We start from the raw sequence: 19896 nt of genomic DNA, 5'->3' as shown, positions 1-19896 counted from the left end.
TCTCCAGATTCTTGTGCATACAAAAATCCAAGAGTCGGAGCTAGCAGTATTTGCATTTTATTATTAAAGTAATCATTTTAATTTTACTCCATTAGGTAATTAGAAAAGAACACAATTGTCAAGGGCTGCAGAATGCATAAATAACTACTTCTCTGCAGGAAGACTGCGACCTTTGAAATGGTCATCTACAGATTAATTCATATTCCAGACAGGAACTTCAGCTGCATATTGCTTAAAAAGTTTTCAACAACTGCTTATCTACATGCTTGCAAAGTATAAAAAGTACAGTCCATTCTGTAATTTAGTAGACAGGTACTGAAATAGTTACGTAAGATGAAAGGTAGAAATACTAATTCAAATGAGGTGGTTGCTTCCTCATAGGGTTTGCTTCACTTTTGTTCAGTGTATCCATTTCATGGGTAGAAGAGTTATATGCATGTTCATCCTGCAGTATCACAGGCTTCTGGCTCCTTGGGTACCTTGCTGCTGTCAAAGCTGCAAAACATCTGATAATACTATAGACCAAGAACAAGTTAAAAACTACACTTGTTTGTTCATGTGCATAGCACCTTCAGTTACCCTGACAGATATGCTGTTTGCTTAAACATCCAAGCAACCAGCAATGAAGGAATCTGTACACCCTGTACAGATTTAGATGTGCATTTATGTGGTATTTAGATGTGCACTGTTGTGGTATTCAATCAGGGGCATTTAAACTTGTGCCAAGCAAGGCTGTGTTTCATGCTTATTCACAGGAACACCCAGTGAGGATTTTTCCATCTATGTGATGTAGCACTGGGTAATTAGCTTGTCCTAGAAGTATTTTCTTACAGCAGCAGCAATAAGGTCTTCTGGACACTGGTAATCTTGAGACAAATTTGATTTTTATCCCGTATTAGCATTTTCATAGTTCTCTATCCTGATACTTCTACGTATTCCATTTGGGAATTAGCAGGGCTCCTCCTGTCAGTACAAGATGTGAATATAAATATACCAAAGAAGTCCAGGTAGGAACCATTAGACCTTTTTAATTTGAGAGTCTCTATATTAAATATAATGCAAAATCAGAAACATCCATCATTAGATTGTGCCCTCTGGATACCTACAACAATGCAGGTGATAATTTCATTTATGCAACCAGGTGCCATTAAACTGAACATGGTTATGCACAGAGGCTGAAGTGTAAGCACCTCGCTCACAAATAAAAAGCAGTTCAATTCTCTAAGCAGTGTCGCTGCAGCAGGCTGTCCTCTGGTCAATGGAAACTCAGTCTGTCCCAGAAAACCACTTCCTCAGGCTTCAGTAGACCCCTGCCCAGTATCTGCAAAACATCATACTGAACTTTGGACCTGCCACCCACAACCTGGAATTTAAATAAGTTCTTCAAAACTGGGATTCACATTGCCACTGGTGCATCTACCCAAAGGAAAGCCTTGGATTTTCTGTATGTTGCATGAAGCTCACACTGCATGAAGCATTCTGCCATCCCTGTGTCTTGGGGAGTAAACAGACAGCATCCAATACAGGCAATATGCTCACAAACTTCATGAAATGCACATAAAAACAGTAGTAGAAAAAAAAGACACCAGTAACTGTACATTTCTAATATTCAGTCCAGGCTCTTTAAATGTTTTTTCATTTTTTTAAAGTTTCAGCATGGTACTTACTCCATGACACAGAAAACATTATTTTTATTTTCATACTTACAGCAAGTGTAGAAATCCTAGCTTTTCAGAGCCTTGGCTCATGCTGAAGCATCTTAACATTTTCCCCATAATATATGGTGTGGTATTTCATCACCAAGATGTTCAGCACTGGGGAGTAACCACTTGAAAACAGGCCTCATAGTAAGCCTTGGATAACAAGTTAATTACTTGTCTCTTACAGATGGTAAGACCTCACCCTTCTTGCTCTCTTGTACACTATATTCAGTCTGTCTTTGTAACATGGGCCACTTCCACTTCTACAGTTTTGATGCCCTGCATCGCTTCAGCCATTTTCTGTCCTTGCTGTTGTGCTAGTACATAATTTACCACCTGCATGATGCTTTGGTCAGAAAGAGTAGAGACTGATGTGCATTCCTCGGTAGCTGCAACTGCTTCGATGGCTTCGAGTGTCTCTCCTGTCACTACCACAGCCTCAATCTCACTACCACCAACACTGATCTCAGTTTCTTGTTCCTGCGTGTCTGCTGCCAAAATGCTGATGGCATGCTCCACCTGTGTCCCCTGGTTATGAAACTGAAGGGTATCTTTTTCCAGCATGATTTTGCAGGGTACATAGTCCCTATGAAACTTGGTCATGTGCTTCCGTAGTGTCCGGGCATCTATGTAAGCTTCATTGCACACTGGGCAGACATACGGTCGCTCCCCGGTATGCGTCCTCACGTGGCGCTTCAGCGAACGTGCATCTGCCCAGGCTACTCCGCAGGTGAGGCATTCAAATGGTTTCACACCTGCTCTCAAAGGGAAAGCAAGGAAAAACCCACTGTCAGAAGTTCATAAAAATATGAGTGTTGGTAAGAAGCAACAGGAAAACAGCAGCATAAAAGGATGGAAGAAATCCTTTCACTTTTTTCATGTAAGCGGGAGATCTTGTTTGTCATTTCTACGCTACAATATAATGCAAACACAAAATCTTACATTCAGTGAAAAAATTTTCCACAAGTGCTCTGCTCAATCTAACCTTTTACTTCTAAAAAATTTCTCTTTTCAAAATTCTTTTTAGTGCAGCTTCTCACCTATTTTAAGTGCATACCACTTAATGAAATTCTAGCTATTTTTTGCTAGTGATGGCTTTCTGAAAATCATGTTTTACTTCATGGAATTTGGCACTTAGATTTACAGAACCAAAAGGTGACTAGAAATGTTTCTATAACCTCTCATCAAACACCAGCACTTTAGTTTTTTCCACCTATAGTTTTTTCCCCTCCTCTTCCACAGCATGTATGTTCAGATACTGCACCTGATACTTGTATAATTTTATTCTCCCTTATCAGGTCTGAGCTCTGTGGTCTGCAGTATCTAACAAGGTATGTGGGTGGTGACAAACTATTTCAGTGATGGCTTTTCCTCTATAACAGTTAATGTGGACTTAGGCTAGGTATCTATTACAGGACACTCTCTGTTTAGGAACAAACACAAAATCTCTATTTCAATAGCGAGACAGCTATTAGATTTACTCATAACAGCTCCTTAAAAGGACACGTTCTTCATAAAAGTGTTGGGTTTTTTTCCCTGAGATGGGAGCGTATCTAGACTTCCAACACAGCTAGAACAACCAAATACTCAAATATCATACTTCACATCTAAATTAAAAATGCACTTTTTTTTTTTTAAATTATCAAATGTTTTCATATTTTCCTCAAACATCACATAGTTTGCTGCTTCTTATAAATCAAGAAGTTGGCCAGTTTCCAACAGTGGTCCTTTTGTTAAATTCAGGCCAATCATTCTGCTGTTTGAAGAATATTTTACTAGCTATGTGCACCTTTTAAACTGGGGAATGTTTTACTCATCCAATTCTTTGCCAGATATACATCTTTTAATCACTTCTAAAAAAGTTCCTCTTAAAGTTCTAAGGACTAATTGTCACTGTCCCTCTGTGCAACTGCAGCTTTAGGAAGATCCCAACTTCTGGGAATCACTGGAAGCAAGTTAACTAGCCAGGATAAGCATAGAACTGTTAAGAGCTGCTTTAAATCTGTTAGAACTTCCATGGTTCTTGCAACACAAGACATACATAGACTACAAGAAACAATTACCCCTTTCTCCATGTTTTCAGGGAATGGGGGATGTCATGGCTACTTGTTTTCTATATACCTTCATGATTGTTCATGTGTCTCCTATATTCCCGGAGCTGCGTGAATTTTCTTCCACAATGCTCACAAACTCGTTCCAGATTTTGTTTTGCTCTTCCTTTTTTACCATGTGTGGCTTTCTTTACATGTCTTCTGTACAAAGCTTTCTCATAAAATTCTTTACCACATACATTACACCTAAAAAGTGTTGAGAAATCTATTGAAACCATTATGCTATGCTTATGTTATGCTTTTTAAAATGCACTTTAATTATAGTAGACAAAGTTTAATAGGAACACTGTCCCATTAAATTAATGTTCCGTAATTAGAAATAATCTTGCTGGATGGAGCTACAGCCACAAAGCTTCCACTTACCATTCTAGAAAAGTGAGATCACGTATAAAGCATTTCTAACTTTATTATATTTACTCTCTTACAATTTCATATGTATTAGTTCTAGGACTGTACCAGCAGGTTAATAGTTGGACCAAGACCCCAGTCAACATCAATCAATTGGTACTTTAACAAAGGACTGGAAGTTCCTTGTTGACTGGCTGTAGTTCCGTATAACTTCATACTGATTAGTATATTTCAGTTGTTAAATGAATTTCCTCTTACCTATAAGGGTCTGTGACAGAATGAGACTTGACATGAGAATACCAGTCTTTCTTCCAGCTGTAACATTTTCCACAGAACTGGCACTGAAATGGCTTCACACCTAAGTGTTTGTTCATATGCTGCCGAAGATCTCGGGCTTCATAGAAACTCTTTTCACACCTGTAACAGTAAAGGTTTTAGCATCCCATATAAGGTAGATCTTGGTGATCCTGATTTCAAAGGCACTGGAACCCTCTTCTTTAATGGCAACTGAAGCCATTGAGAAGACAACACTGATTGCATCATCAGCATGATCTCTTTCCAAACTATGGAAAATTAAAAGGAACAGCAGCTTATCTGAAAGTGTAGAATATAACTTTAGGACTCCCAAAACACTTCTGTCTTTTACAGGTAACCACATTCTTCATGTTATTTTTATGAGGAATAATGAAAGGCAAACCAAGTGGAAGACATCAGGAATTTGTGTTATACGGTTCTCATAAATTCCTATGGTAGCAGCTGTTTCTTCCCTTAACCAGTGCGGATTAATTCTTGATAAAGATAATTGGGATCTGTTGTTTGAAATGCTCAAAATTATTTTTTAAGAAGTTAAAAAACAAACTCAGAATCCTACAAGCAAGCATCCAAAACTAGTGATGCTCATTCTTTAGCTTGCTGCTTGCATACATCTAAATCCAGGTGAACTACTAGTTTTCCTTCATTTCTACCTTGACATAGTACAAATATGTGAAATTACAAATCACTAGCTCATCTTGGTATGGAAACTACAGAGGTCAGTCAAATCAAAGACATGCTTTCTCCCTTTGAAAGAAGTTCTGTTCTTCAGACATAGTTGCCTCCTTTGCCTCTTCATCACGTAACACTATATAGCACTGATGGATGCAGTTATGATCAAGCTAACTGCAGCTGTCAGTGAGTCTTAATTTATGCTGTTTGCTAAAGAAGTGTAAATTGCAGGACATGATATTTAGACTGCACAGGAAATTTTCAAATTAAACTGAAACCAGCTATCACATTAAAAGGTGACAAGAACCCTTCTCTCAATAGCCTTTTGCCTATGAGCTTACCTCCCTATCTGTCCAACACAGGAGCTTTAAAATCACATCACTACTGATTACAGCTACAAGTGCAAACACACTCATTAGAAAACAACTGTATAAAACTAGAGCTATGTAACAGTTAAAAAAAAAAAAAAAAGGCAGTTCATGTAGTAACAAAAGTGAATCTTTTTTATATTATGCTTTAAAAGTCTTACTCCAGCCCAGTGAACACTTTCATGCTACAACAAGGAGCCGCTTTTAATCTTTAACATTAGTGGGATCATTAATAGCAAGAAAAAAATAACCCACCAAAAATACCACCAACCAACTTACTGAGTACACTGATATCCACGAACTTCAGGCTTTGGCTGGTGTTTCTTTATATGTTTACTAAGTCCTGATGCCCTGTGAAAAGATTTTCCACAGATGGAGCAAAGATACTTGGATTCGCCTAACAAAAACAAAACAAAACATGTTAAAAAGACAGGCCTCCATATCGTCAGAGTGCTTTGCGAGACTGTTTTTTCTTCTCATATAATTTCTCTTAAGTACCCATGTTACAAAGATATACTGGTTTAATTACACACATATGGAATTTTTAAGTGCATTTTGTATGTGCCAATGTAATACACAGAGGGGGAAGCAGCACCTCTAAATTAGAATCATAGAATCACAGAATCGCTAAGGTTGGAAAGGACCTTAAAAATCATCTAGTTCCAACCCCCTGACGTGGAGGGGGTTGAACACCAACCTGGCCTTGAACACGGCCAGGGATGGAGCATTCACAACTTCCTTGGGCAACTCATTCCAGTGCCTCACCACTACAGTAATGAACTTCTTCCTTATATCCAATCTAAACTTCACCTGTGTCCTATCACTACAGTCCCCAATGAAGAGTCCCTCCCCAGCATCCCTATAGCCCCCCCTTCAGATAATGGAAGGCTGCTATGAGGTCTCCATGCAGCCTTCTCCAGGCTGAAGACACAACTTTCTCAGACTGTTCTCATACGGGAGGGGCTCCAGTCCCCTAATCATCCTCGTGGCCCCCCTCTGGACTTCTTCCAACAGTTCCATGTCCTTTTTATGTTGAGGACATCAGAACTGCACACAATACTCCAAGTGAGGTCTCACGAGAGCAGAGTAGAAGGCCAGGATCACCTCCTTTGACCTGCTGGTCACGCTCCTTTTGATGCAGCCCAGGATATGGTTGGCTTTCAGGGCTACAAGCTCACACTGCTGGCTCATGTTAAGTTTCTCATAGACCAACACCCCAAAGTCCTTCTCCACAGGTCTGCTCTGAATCTGTTCTCTGCCCAATCTGTAGCTGTGCCTGGGATTATTCCAACCAGGTGTAAGGACCTTGTACTTGACATGGTTAAACTTCATGAGGTTGGCATCAGCCCACGTCACAAGCGTGTCAAGGTCCCTCTGGATGGCATTCCTTCCCTCCAGCGTATCAACCGAACCACACAGCTTGGTGTCATCAGCAAACTTGCTGAGAGTGCACTCAATCCCACTGTCCATGTCAGCGATGAAGGTGTCGAATAAAACCAGTCCCAACACTAATCCCTGGGGGACACCACTTATTACTGTTCTCCAGGATGACGTTGAGCCATTGACCGCAACTCTTTGCATGAGGACATCCAGCAAGTTCTTTAACCACCGAGTGGTCCATCTATCAAACTGATGTCTCTCCAATTTAGACACAAGGATGTCGTGTGGAACAGTGTTGAACGCTTTGCACAAGCCCAGGTAGATGACATCAGCTGCTCTACCCCTGTCCATCAGTTCTGTAGCCCCATCATAGAAGGCCATCAAATTGCTCTGGCAGGATTTCCCCTTAGGGAAGCCATGCTGGCTGCCACGAACCACCTTGTTGTTTTTCATGTGCCTTAGCATGCCTTCCATGAGAATCTGCTGCAAGATTTTGCCAGGCACAGTGGTGAGACTGACTGGTCTGTAGTTCCCTGGGTCATCCATTTTCCCCTTCCTGAAAATGGAGGTTATATTTCCCTTTTTCCGGTCATCGGGAATTTCACCTGACTGCCATGATTTTTCAAATGTGATGGACAGTCGTTTAGCAACTTCATTTGCCAGCTCCTTCAGGACCTGCAGGTGGATTTTACCAGGTCCCATGGACTTGTGCATGTTCAGGTTCTTAAGATGGCCTCAAACCAGATCCTCACCTACAGCGGGCTAAGGTCTTCATTCTCACAGTCCCTGCACCTCCCTTGCAAGGCTTGGGTGGTGCAGTCAGAGCATTTGCCAGTGAAGATTAAGGCAAAGTAGCCATTAGGAACCTCAGCCTTCTCCAAATCCTTTGTAGCCAGTTCTCCCTGTATCTTCCAGAGGGGGCCTACACTGTCCCTAGTCTTTTATTTGCTACATACCTATAGAATCCCTTCCTGTTACCCTTAACATCCCTAGCCAAGTTTAATTCTAACTGGGCCTTAGCTTTCCTAACCTGGTCCCTAATTTCCCAGACAACATCCCTGCATTCTTCCCAGGCTTGTCCTTTCTTCCACCTTTTATAAGCCTCTTTTTTTCCCCTCGAAGTTTCCTCAGCAGCTCCTTATCCATCCAAGGAGGTCTCCTGGCCCTGCTGCTGCACTTCCTTCTAGTTGGGGTGCAACACTCCTGAGCTTGTAGCAGGTAAACCTTGAATACCAACCAACAGTCTTGGGGCCTCCTGCCCTCTAGGGCTATAACCCATGGAACCTTACTAAGCAGGTTCCTGAAGAGGCCAAAGTCTTGCGGTCCAGGGCAGTGAGCTTGCTGCACACTCTTCTCACTGTCCTGAGGATCTCAATGTTGACCATCTCATGATCGCTGCAACCAAGGCTGCCCTGGAGTGTCACATTTCCAACCAGCCCTTCCCTGTTGGTGAGCACCTCCAGTTGGTCAAGCATGGCACCTCTCCTTGTCGGCTCCTCTGTTACTTGAAGAAGGAAGTTGTCTTTCACACAATCGAGGAACCTCCTAGATTTCTTGTGCCAGGCCATACTGTCCCTCCAACAGATATCAGGATGGCTGAAGTCCCCCATGAGCCCAAGGGCCTGCAAGTGTGAGGCTGTTCTTATCTGTCTATAGAGCGCTTCATCCAGAGAGTCCCTAACGTCAATAGCAACTTCCCTTACCCATCTGCCAGGTCTGTTTTTTCTATAGAGCCTGTAACCTTCTATTCCAACACTCCAGTCATAGGAGCCATCCCACCATGTTTCTGTGATACCTATTGTATCTTATCCCCCATAGACATGCACACATCTCTAATTCCTCTTGTTTGTTCCCCATGCTACAGGCAATTACTTTACTGCAAATTTTAACTACAGGTATAACCTTGCAGCTACCAAATTACTCGTGTGTACAGCCTAAAAAAATGCCCTCTTGTGTGGAAGAAAACCCAACTGCCTGTGTTCATATAATATGCAACTTCTCCAGCAATGCAGTATTGGTTATGGATGGCCTGCATCCTGAATTTGTGGCACAACACCTTAAGTTTTCTGCTACAACTCATCTATTTCAGAATGCTAAGTACTTATATAAATTCCTTCATTTCTGGAACAAATTATCTTAAGAAAAAGTCTCTTACTGTTAATTCTGCCCAACTCAGGTTAGCAAGAAACACAGACATTTCCTACATATACAACTTCAAAACTCTGCTTGTATTAAATTATTGTCATCTTTCACATGCTAAGATCTTTCAAGGTACCAGGCTTGATAAAATTTCAGTATTAGTACAGCAAATCTCATAAAATATATATGGAGATTCTCAGAGATTAAACTTGGCATGTTTTCCTCTGAAAGGATGGGCTGAAAGTAAGCGCTCCAGAATACTCCGGCCTGTTGCCTATCTTTGTCTGATTGAAATGACAGGGGCATTTAATATGTACATAAAAACATAGGGACAGACCAACCATGATTCCCTGTTCTTGCGCAGAGTATCTGCATAATAACATTAAGCTACGGTAAAGTAAGCCAGAAAACAAATGTAACTTGATCACTTACCTTTATTTCAGCTGTCTGACCAGTAAAAGGACAAACTACTATTTATTTTTTTCAAACAGTTCCTTTGTCACTGAAGAGCAATGTTAAAGTTCAGCAGCATGCAATAACCAACCAAAGTAGAAGGGTCTTCTTTCTCATCACTTACCTGTATGAATGCTCATGTGCTCCTGAAGACTTCTTTTTGTGACAAAAGACTTTTCACACAAGTCGCATTTAAACTGTTTCTGTACTTCATGGAGAGCCAAGTGCATTTTTAATCCATGCTTATATGTAAAGGTCTTTCCGCAAACCTAAAAAAAAATTAAAAAAAAAATCATCCATATCCAGTGGAATAGGATGGAAAAAAAAAAAAAACACCCCACACCAAACAAACACGTTTGGTAATAGGTGTTTAAACACAACCAAACATTCTGTATTTCTTGGGAATCAGGACAGTCAAACCTATGATTTTGCACCAGATTTTGCAGACACTCTTCTAGATACAAAATTATGAACTTTATTCATTCAATTTCATTCAATAATTTTTATCAGGAATGCATTCTGAAGTTACCTAAATCAATCTAAATCTTAGGACACAGTGTCAATACTAAAATAGCAAGAAAACATTACTGATCTGATCAGAGTAAAAGGACTTTCTCATTACCTTGCACGCATGTGGTTTTACACCTGTATGTTTGAGCATATGTATTCTGAGAGAATAGAGCTTAGGTAGAGTTCTCCCACATATATCACATATAAACTGCCGTTTAGTTCTCCCTTTCACAGAAGACATGACTGTCTCTTCTACACTGGAAGCTGCAGTGTTCACTTCAGTCTTCCGAGTGTGCCGGACAAGATGTGCTCGCAGTGAGGCACCATACTGGAATTCTTTCTTGCACAACTGTGAAGAAAATATCACAACTTTACTTCACATTTAATATTCAAAAATTATTAAAACAGGTATTCAAAGGTTTTAAGTATATTAACACAATCAGCTAGGCTTATGACCTGACTCCAACTGGCATTTTATCTCAGGTTAATTAATAGTTGTAATGGCTACTGACAGAACCACTGATTGCTTCCCAGGGAGGCTAACTTCTAGGCTAATCTAAACACAGTTGTATATTTACTGGTGAGGTTAAAAGTAATGCCCACACCAGCACTGTCTTGAGCAGCAAGCATACTCATACGGTGCTGTCAGGCCATCTGGCTGCACCACATTTTACCCCACCCCATGAAAATCAGGGCCACATCCATCTCTTAAATCTGTGAGGAAAATAAATACAGGCATCAAAACAATACAAGAAAAATAATCACTAATGTTGTTACTGAATGAATTTTTATAAAGAGGGAGGTTTATAAACAAGAAAGCTCCAACTTACTGGACATTTATAATCTTTAGATCTTTCATGTTTCAGTGTGTGCATTATAAGTGCATAGCGCCGCTGGAACACCATTCCACACTCAGAGCATCTGTGCTGAGCTTCTACTTCATTATTTTCCATAGTGTCTCTTTTGGGCTGTTTCATTTTTTTCCCTCTTTGTACCAGCTTCATAGCAACCTATGTTGGAAAAACATAAACCCTGAATGAACTTTATTACACTATTTCATACTTTCTCTGCAAATTAGTACTGAATGCTGATGTTTCTGTGCGTTACTATAACTGCATCTGGTTTTGCTCAGTTTACTTAGTTACTAGAAAGTTATCCTGTTTAAGTTCACACAGAACTACAGATCTCATGGTGGGTGAAAAGTTGGTCTTGTTTTGAAACCATGAACTGATTATAATTATAGACAGACAGGTAACTAACTATTCATCCCTGAGTAACTGCTAAGTGAGAGCTAAGTTACAGATTTACTACAAAGTACTGTCACAATGTTATCTATCAAACTTTTCCAACCCTTTCCTAAACTTCCCTTTTCAGCATCTATATTTGCTTTACTACAAAAGTCATCAGATTAAAAAATGTGGCCTAATTAATTTTTACCAGCTAGCAAAAACTGAGTTATTAAGAACCTGTAAGAAAAATGCAGTATTTAAGCAAAGTTCCTCTAGTTTAGAGCATCTCAGCTTTACCAGTGGTTTGTGGGTTTGTTAGGCAGTATTGTTAGTGCTACCTGGAGCTGTTAATCTTGCTTTCCTTTGTAGAAATTTGCTGTCAACTTCTTTAAAAGTCAAACTGTATGTGACCAGGCTGAAATTTCCTGTATCAGGTATCTTCCCTTCAAGTTTCTGAGAACAAGGCAAGGGAAAAAAGTACAAGTATCCTCATTTCCTCTTCCTGTTCTCTCAACAAATAAGATATTTAACAGTTTTTGCAAACATTCTAGCCCTTCAGCCCTTCCATGTATCTCAAAGCCAAACTGAAACTTAACACAGGGGCAACATCTTAATTTTTTTGTTTGTTTAATTTTGCTGTTGCTCTGAAAACTGATACAAACTTGCTAAATTGTAAAGCCACAGAATAAATTTTGTTCACCAGATGATTAGTAAGAGCTTGGAAAATAATCTGTTCATACAAAGCATATTTCATCCAAAATATCTCCATGCCAACTGCAATTACTGTAATTCAGAAGTTAGCAGCATTTTTCCTACAGCCTCTCTTTCCTGTTACTCTCCCAGCATCAAAACTGGGAGCGTCTCCTTCCCAGTACTTATATGACATCCAGCGCCATGGAGGGGGAGTTGAGGGATACATGAGACAAAAATGTTAAGAGCTATAAAATAAGTTAGGAAAGCAGAAACCTAGTCCTGAGTTCCTAATTTTGAGCAATTAGGTAAATCAATTTCTTTTTTTCCATAGGCAGCCACTGTCTGCACTTCTCATCTGTCGAGGGGTCAGATTTAAAAACCGCAAAGTTGAGGTTAAGGCAGACATTCCCTCTCTCAAAACAGGAAAAAGCTTTGTCCTTCTCCAACAACCATATATAGGTTGCTCAACTACTTTGCTTGTGCTCATTTTAACATCTGGGTTTTAACTTGTCCATCTGTGAAAGTAGCCTAATATTTACAAGGGTGTTGTAATGATAAAGAACTACCCTCCTGGTGGGGACTAGTGGCTCTAGTATGTAAGTGTCTCACAGAACACCCCTGGAAATTAACACTTCAGATTTAGAAATTTAGCTGACATGCAGGAAGACAAAAGGTACTGTCACAAAAGTGGATGTATTAATGCTCAGTGAGATGACGTCAGCTGCTCATTGGCATTAGAAAAGGAAAAACTCCTGAAAGGAAAAGACTAAGACCATCACTTAATTTAAAACCCCCCAAAATAACAACAACAAACCCCACTTCCTCCCCCCCAGAAAAAACCTTCTTCAATTACTAAACACTTAATATGTCCAAGTGCTAGAGTTTATAATATCAGTGCTCTCTGAACATTTTTTAACTGACCACAATCCAAAGGACTACATTAATGTGACTCATGACTAAGTTTTAAGATCTAATTAGGATGTCAATTTTTCATCCCCAATGCTCTGTTTTCAAGTCTTAATAGAACTCACAGGTCTACTTTTCTAATAGGTCTCATTTTTCTAATAGGCAAATACATTTGTCTACAACTGACATACGCACATGCTAATTAAGAATTAAATTTCCAAATTATTGCAGAATTTTAGGGAGAAGATACACCTTCTGTCCAACCAAGCTGTGGGAAAATACTCAAGCTGAGCTAAGGTCACTGAGCATTCGAAAGATCTTTAATATGGAAAGAATTTTGGCGCCAATGTTTGGTCTGGTTCAGGGTTCTTCTTGTTTTGCAAAACTGTCACATCTTGGAAGTTACTTTCGTTTTTTAGTAATGTTAATTGCTCTATAAAGAAAAACATTTCCCAGAGAGTGCTTGGAAACAGCAAAATCCTTTCAGACTGGTCTTGAATCAAAGGCCTGAAAACAGATAGAATACCTGCTGTATTGCAGATTTAGGATTTGCCTTTCTATTTTGGAGTTTCTTTTCAATTCCTTTATGCAATCTGATATAGCCCCCTTCAGTAACAGAACGCTGACGTAGCTTGCTTTTGTAAGTATCATCTTGGCTTTCTGGTTGTAAATCTAAGATGCTCTGTTCTTTACTTTGACTGCCATATGTCTGCTTGAGTGTTTCTGAGGAGTCTTCAGAATCCGTGTCCACATTTGCTTTACCACTTTCATTTTGATCTGCATCGATTTCCATTAGACTTTGTGTGTCCGTGACTTCCACAGCCGATGGCTCCGCCTCTACAAAAGACACGGTGCTGTTTGCAATGCTCTCCAGCAACTGTATCTTGACATAATTTTCAGTTGTTTCACACTGCTCCACAGGTTTTGGAAGATCATCTGGAGTGGCCTTTGCAGGCTCTGGGGGCAGGAGGTCAGGCTGGGGTGCTGCTGCCTCCTCTGTTCCAGCAGAGGAAGAAGCTCTGTTCACAGCTACTGGCACCTCACTGGCTGTGAGCTCAGGTTGCTCAGCACCATCCATGAGCTGCATTTCAACTTCAGTGTGCTCTGCTAAGTTTTGCATTGACTCTACTGTTTGAATACCTCCCTTTTGGTACACTGTAATTTGCTTCTCTTCCATCTGTTTGTGCACATTTTCACAGATTTCGAGGACTTCTGACATGAAGAGGTGCCGGGCAAGCATGGCAACTTCTGCCATACTACAGAAATCAAAGGTTAGTTCTGAAGTATAAGCAAATTCCAAAAGAGGGAGGAAACTGGACTTGCAGAACCCTACAAGCAATAAAACAAGAGATTAGAACAAACACTGATGACCCCGAATTACATCAAAATATCCCATGAAGGACACAACAATTCATCTTCGATATGGTTAAGATGAAATTTAGAGTGAAACACCCTTGGCAAGTAACATTGAAGCCTCTCCACTGGGACTCAATTAATAGTAATTTACACAAAAGCATCCTTGTAGTGTATTTTCTATGTGGAAGTAAGCTTAGACAACTTCTCCAGTAAGTAGAACGGAGGTTCTATAAAATTCTCTAGAAGAGTGTTTCAAGATGCTGGGAGAGCCACAATATAACCCTAATTTAACCCAATTCTTTCTGGATATGCTACATTCAGAAAGTACTCAAGACTCAAGCAACAACTGGCATGGCAGAAAAATAAGACAAGAAAGAGACTAATGAGAAAAAAAAATATATGGATTTATAGACAGAAATGCTTAAAAACAAGCATTTGGCATAACTTTCCACAGTTCTGTAAACTGTAAATCAGATATTTAATTCGGGGTACCTTCTGGACAATCATGCTAGATATCTATTGTTCATGCATGTCTGTTGTTCATGTAGACACAGTTAAGAAGCTAATGGAAAAGCAATGCAGTAGGCATATGTTCTGTACAGTATTCTTCATTACTACAAAGCTATTTTTAAAATATTTATTTTAGGATGGTCTCCTACCTTGAAGGTACCAGAAGGTCTGAGAAATAAGCAGAAACATGTATAATAGTGTTTTACAGACACAGAAAACAATTTAGTATTTGCACAGCTAAAGATTTCTCCAAGAAGCTAGTCAAGATGCCCTCTTGATGTATTCATGCATTTGACTATGTTCCCTTTTTTAATGTTTGTGACTATACAAGGAGGAAACACACCTAAGCAATGTAAAAATCAATTCGAAACTTCTCAGAAATTTTAAGATGAAATCCCAATGTCCATCTAACATGGAAGATCAGATTACGCAAAACCAGAGTAACTGCTTTAGCATTAAAACACACACAAAATACTTTGAGATCAAAAGCGAGAAAAAGGCAAAATAAAATACGTGGCTGTCTTGAACACGCAAAAAAAGACTGAATCAAATACCACACCCCTTACTTAGGATATTATGATTTCTAGCTTCAAAACCCACAACAATTCACCTGACAGATCCACTACAGCTTCATGACTCGTGACAGCTCCCTTTTCAATGAACAGCTCTCGGAAGTACTCGCTGCTGGCTGCCAAGACAGATTTGTGAGCTTTGTACTCCTCTCCTTCAATCAGCAGAGTCACATCACAGAACTGATTGGAAAGCCTCTGTTGATTCAGTTGGTTTAAGACTGACAGACAATGTCTGGAAGATGACTGCTTCACAAGGCCCTTACTGTCAACCTGTCGTAAACAACATTATGAGAACTTAATTACATTTGGACTGTGCCTTTTTAAGCATTCACACTGAAACACATAAAAGGTTTATTTTCTGCAATCGTACAGTCGTTTCAAGCCTGTATAATATACATCTTAACTTTACCATTATTTTCTTTCTTTAAATGCATCAAGGTTTACCCTCCCTCCAAACACAGTTAAAAAACAACTGGAAAAATTGGAAAACATGGATACTCAAACAGTTCTTTGACCATATTTTTCCATGCTGCAATCTGAAATTGTTTCTAGATTCAAAGGTCTTTACATGTATATGAACCCTCAGTGATCAACAGAAATTGTATATATACATATAGCATCATTTATTAAGGAACAGATATAGATTCCATGAGAATCTTGTATGTGATGCTTTACTACTTTTACTTTTGGAATTCATTTTCCCTTGGGTCCCATACATAATAGAAGTCAGGGTGATTTTATTTTCTAAAGATGACATACTGTAATTAATTTCATATATACCAGTAATCCATTCCTACATATTGAGTATCTCTGGCAAAATCTGTCATCTTATTATTACAAAATTATCACAACAATTGAAAATAAGTATGTGACTAGGAACGCATTAACAACCATCTTACATACATTCAGATGTAAACAATGGTACTTACAAATACAAGTTCATGCTTTGCTATTGGCTTCTTCTTCACAGGCTTTGGGGATGCAGCTGGAATTGATGCCACATTACTCAATCTATCATCTGTTTCATTACTGTCTTCCTGAGATTTTGCATCCAGTCCTAGTTCCTCCAGAATTTCAGAAGGATCTGACAGAGATCTAGACCGATCTAGCCTTTCCTGGCACTTGCTGCATTCTTTAATGTAATCTTTAACCTGTTTAAGAATACCTAAGAAAAATTAATAGAGCTTAATTAAGCTTCTGGTCTTCATTCGTTTACCTTAAACATAAAATTAAATATGTGATTAGCAAAACAGTACTACACACTTACTGAGAAAAAACAAATCAGTCACCTACCCTTCTCCTTCTCTCACTTTTTACCAGTTCTGCTTCTCTCACACCATTGTATGTTATTGCATGTCACTACTGTAATCCATTATTAGTTTGAGCTAGAACATTTAAAACATCAGTATATCAAGCAGACTCTTAGAAAGAATTTTAAGGCTACAAAAAAATATTTGTATTTATACAGCCACCCTAAGAATCCCAAGGCAATGAAAGCTGTAACCTAGCCCACACATAGTCCATACACAGGCATTTAGTCCACACAAGTGTACCTCAGCTTGTCCTTACTGAAGGGGACAAGAACTGGAAGACTTTTGTAAAATCAGAATAAACTGTAGTATATGCAGTTATACATATTAACACCAACTTAAATCGCTTGCTTATGGTTTTAGGATTTAAATAAATTAATTTCCCACTAGTACTTTAGCTGGAGAAACTAAATAATTTTAGATACTCAATAGTTCTTAAGCTCAGGGTCCTCTTCTAGGTACCAAAGAATTTTTAGTGTACAGCTTTCAATCCAAATTTTTTTTTTTTTTCACTAGAATAATATAAGAGCATACATAACAACAGCTATGCCTCTATAGTTCAAAATGTAGCATAGCTCTAAAACTTGGCTGACATACAGAGTTAAAGTTGCCCTGCTCACATCTTTTCAGAGCAGGAAATGCACTATCGTTACATACATATCTCTATAAGGATCAGGAAAATGCAGACTTCAGGCAACGCAAGATATTCCAACCCAAGAAACATTCATGGCCATTTCAAATACTTTTATGTTTCTTTGATTTTATCTGAAATCGGGATTAGTTCTCAGGTCAGAAGATCTCCGGTCTTTACAAATCCAACACCCTTCCTGGCCACTGAGTCACACTCCAGCCCATTCCTTCCCAATTACAGAGCAGACAGACACAACAGACTGTCACTCACCTGAGGTTGATAACTGGGTCAAAGCTACTGTTCATTAGTAGCAGAAGAGTAGTATAATGGCAGGACAAATCAGTGTTTCATATGAGAGACAGGTAAGAAATGTAACATTTGAACTGAAAGCAGGCAATGAATTTTAGTATCTTCAGTGCAAGCGAAATAAGAGACTACAGGTTGTGCAAACAAAAGTAGCCAATAAGATCACAAGATGAAGAATACAGAATATGGAATGCCCTCTTCTGATGAAAAGATATACTGAGGTCCATTTAGGAACTTTCCAGCACAGGGTAACAGTAGATGCTAGATCAGCCCAATACTAGGCAGACAGTAAGAAACCAGATAAAGGTAAGGAGGCCACCATTCAGAATGGATGTCTTTGAAACACCAAATTCTTTTTCACATTGAAGATTTTCAAGTCAATGAGATCTGTAGAGGAAAGATGGGCTGCAGCTAGACCAAAAAGCTTCCAAATTAAGATAGTGAAAACTAAAGCTGAAATGACAGACTTGCTAACTGATGGATGAAAAAAAAAAAAAAAAAAAAGGCAGAAGAAGAGAAGCAGCACAAACAGAAACTGGGCCCTGAGCAACTGAAACAACAGGGTATTTGTTTAATGGATACACAAGACTAAAAGCAGAACATCACATCCAGAGAGAATACAGATACCAAGTCACTGGCTCAGCCAAAAGACGACCCCGACTGGGAATTGTTGCTGTTCGTGTACTATTATTTCTAACAGGTCAGGAACCAACTGAGAATTAAGTCTTTTCAGCTTCTCATTGGAAGAAAGTGACAAATATAACAAGAGCCAGGGCTACAAACCACCACTGGATGCCCTGCTATTTAAATGTGCACAGCATCCACATGGTAGCAGGAAAAGGTATTACGAAGTTAAAAGCTCAATTAACTGGGTCACCCTAGTTAACCTGCTAAATAAGAAGCCACAGGACAATGTGCTGACCAAGGTGTAATTTATACAGCGAGGCAAGACCTTCCTGTTCAGGACTGACTCGCGGTCGCAGCCTAGGTCACGAGATGTTTCAAGGCACCAAACAGCGACAGTCCCCTACTGCCTTCCCTAGGGAGCACACGCAGACATACCCTCTCCACAAGCCCAGCTCCTAGTAACCCTGGCTCCACCAGCCGCCTCTTCCGGCCTCTACTGGACTCCCCCCGCCGCTCACCTCGCCACCAGTACTTCTGCGAGAGCCCCTGCCAGGTCTGCAGGCGGGTCCGGTGGGAGCCGTCGGGAGCCAGGTGCGCGGCGCGGATGAGGCGGGCGCGGCGCTCGGCCTGTAGCACCACCTCGAGCTCGGCGAAGCGCTGCTGGTCCCGTTGCCGCCGCTGGTAGTACAAGGTGCCGCCGCGCACCACGTAGCAGGCTGCCGCCTTACGGATCTTGCGCTTGGCGTTGCCCTCCGTGCCCGGCGCGTAAGGTTCCCGTTCGTTGGTCAGGTACCGGAGTATGGCCAGGTAGCTCTCCTCGCTGGACATGGCGGGGCAGGGGGAGACGGGGGAGTGAAAGGGGCAGCCTCAGCGCCGGTTTTCCCGCTGACCGCCAGGCAAGGGCAAGGCGCTCGCCACCAGGACGAAGGTGGCTGCGGGACAGGGCGCGCCCGTGTCAGTCACAAGCAGGGGTCCTGTGGAGGGGAAGAAGCGTCGGCACTTGCCGGGGGTTCGGCAGGGTCGTCTCCCTAGGCAGGGAAGAGCATGCGCTGCCAGGGGAACGGAGGATTGGGACCTCCTGCGCCTCCGCGGGCCCCTCGCCCAGGCGTCGGAAGGCCTGTCCGGCGGGAGCCGGGCCCCGGGGGGAACTGGAATTTCGCGGCCAGCGGCTGCAGGTAGGAGTGAGAAGCCCGAACAGCAACAGCAACGGAAAGACAAAATGGCTGCTGCACAAGAGGAAGTGACGTCAGAATCCCGCGCGTATAGGAAGGGGCGGGAGCTCAGGGAAGGAGCAGCTGGTAGGGGGAACGAAGCCACCATCTTGGGACCGGGAGGGGAAGGTTTAGGATCGGCCATCTTAGAGCTGAGCAAAACCTGTGAGAGCGGGCATGGCCGTGGTATCAGGACCTGGGGCTATTAAGTGAATACTTGAACAGCGCTAGCTCCGAAATAAGCAGGTTCAAAATCGCGTTGGGAGTACGAGAGACGGGAAATTATAGTGATTTTACATTGTAGTGTGAGCATTCTCAGGAGCAGCACAACCGGTGACCAGCTGCATGAGCATGGGCAGAGTGGCACAGCAGTACATATCGGTGCGTCGAGTGTGCTCCTTTTTGATTTGTAAAACTGAAGAGTAGCTGCTGTTTTTCCTTGTCCAAATCCCGACCTAATTTTTACATCCGTAATGAGAGACATGAATCGCAGGATGCCTGCACCCAGCCAGAAGCATAGCCAACAGTGACTTTCCCTCTGTGCTTAGTGCT

The 19896-nt window shown here is 40.9% G+C and overlaps 1 protein-coding gene across 1 annotated transcript; it reads right to left on the bottom strand.

The window, feature by feature from the left end:
• Positions 1-1222: 1222 nt before the first annotated feature.
• On the bottom strand, positions 1223-19040 carry ZBTB11 (zinc finger and BTB domain containing 11). Its single transcript, XM_061366031.1, has 11 exons — positions 18652-19040; positions 16189-16424; positions 15298-15529; positions 13348-14150; positions 10824-11003; positions 10106-10342; positions 9608-9752; positions 5791-5908; positions 4418-4576; positions 3822-3997; positions 1223-2455 (listed from the first exon to the last, which is right to left on the bottom strand). Exons 1-11 carry the CDS (start codon positions 18959-18961, stop codon positions 1929-1931), a joined length of 3123 nt encoding a protein of 1040 aa, XP_061222015.1. The 5' UTR covers positions 18962-19040; the 3' UTR covers positions 1223-1928.
• Positions 19041-19896: the final 856 nt, after the last annotated feature.

The sequence above is a fragment of the Neopsephotus bourkii genome, unplaced genomic scaffold (genome assembly GCF_033783945.1).
Source record: "Neopsephotus bourkii isolate Nb327-2 ecotype Australia unplaced genomic scaffold, CSIRO-AGI_Nbou_v1 NB_1293, whole genome shotgun sequence".
In the NCBI taxonomy this organism is placed as follows: domain Eukaryota; kingdom Metazoa; phylum Chordata; class Aves; order Psittaciformes; family Psittacidae; genus Neopsephotus; species Neopsephotus bourkii.
Note: the sequence above shows the minus strand (reverse complement) of the source record. Positions and strands in the feature narration are given on the sequence as shown.

Bases quoted from the DNA above. Each gene is read 5' to 3' on its own strand.
- ZBTB11 (XM_061366031.1), bottom strand. From the start codon at position 18,961: ATGTCCAGCGAGGAGAGCTACCTGGCCATACTCCGGTACCTGACCAAC. The intron at 15,530-16,188 runs GTAAGTACCATT...TGTTTACGACAG, and splicing joins CAAAGCATGAACTTGTATTT to GTTGACAGTAAGGGCCTTGT. The intron at 9,753-10,105 runs GTAATGAGAAAG...ATTTTTTTTTAG, and splicing joins TAAAACCACATGCGTGCAAG to GTTTGCGGAAAGACCTTTAC.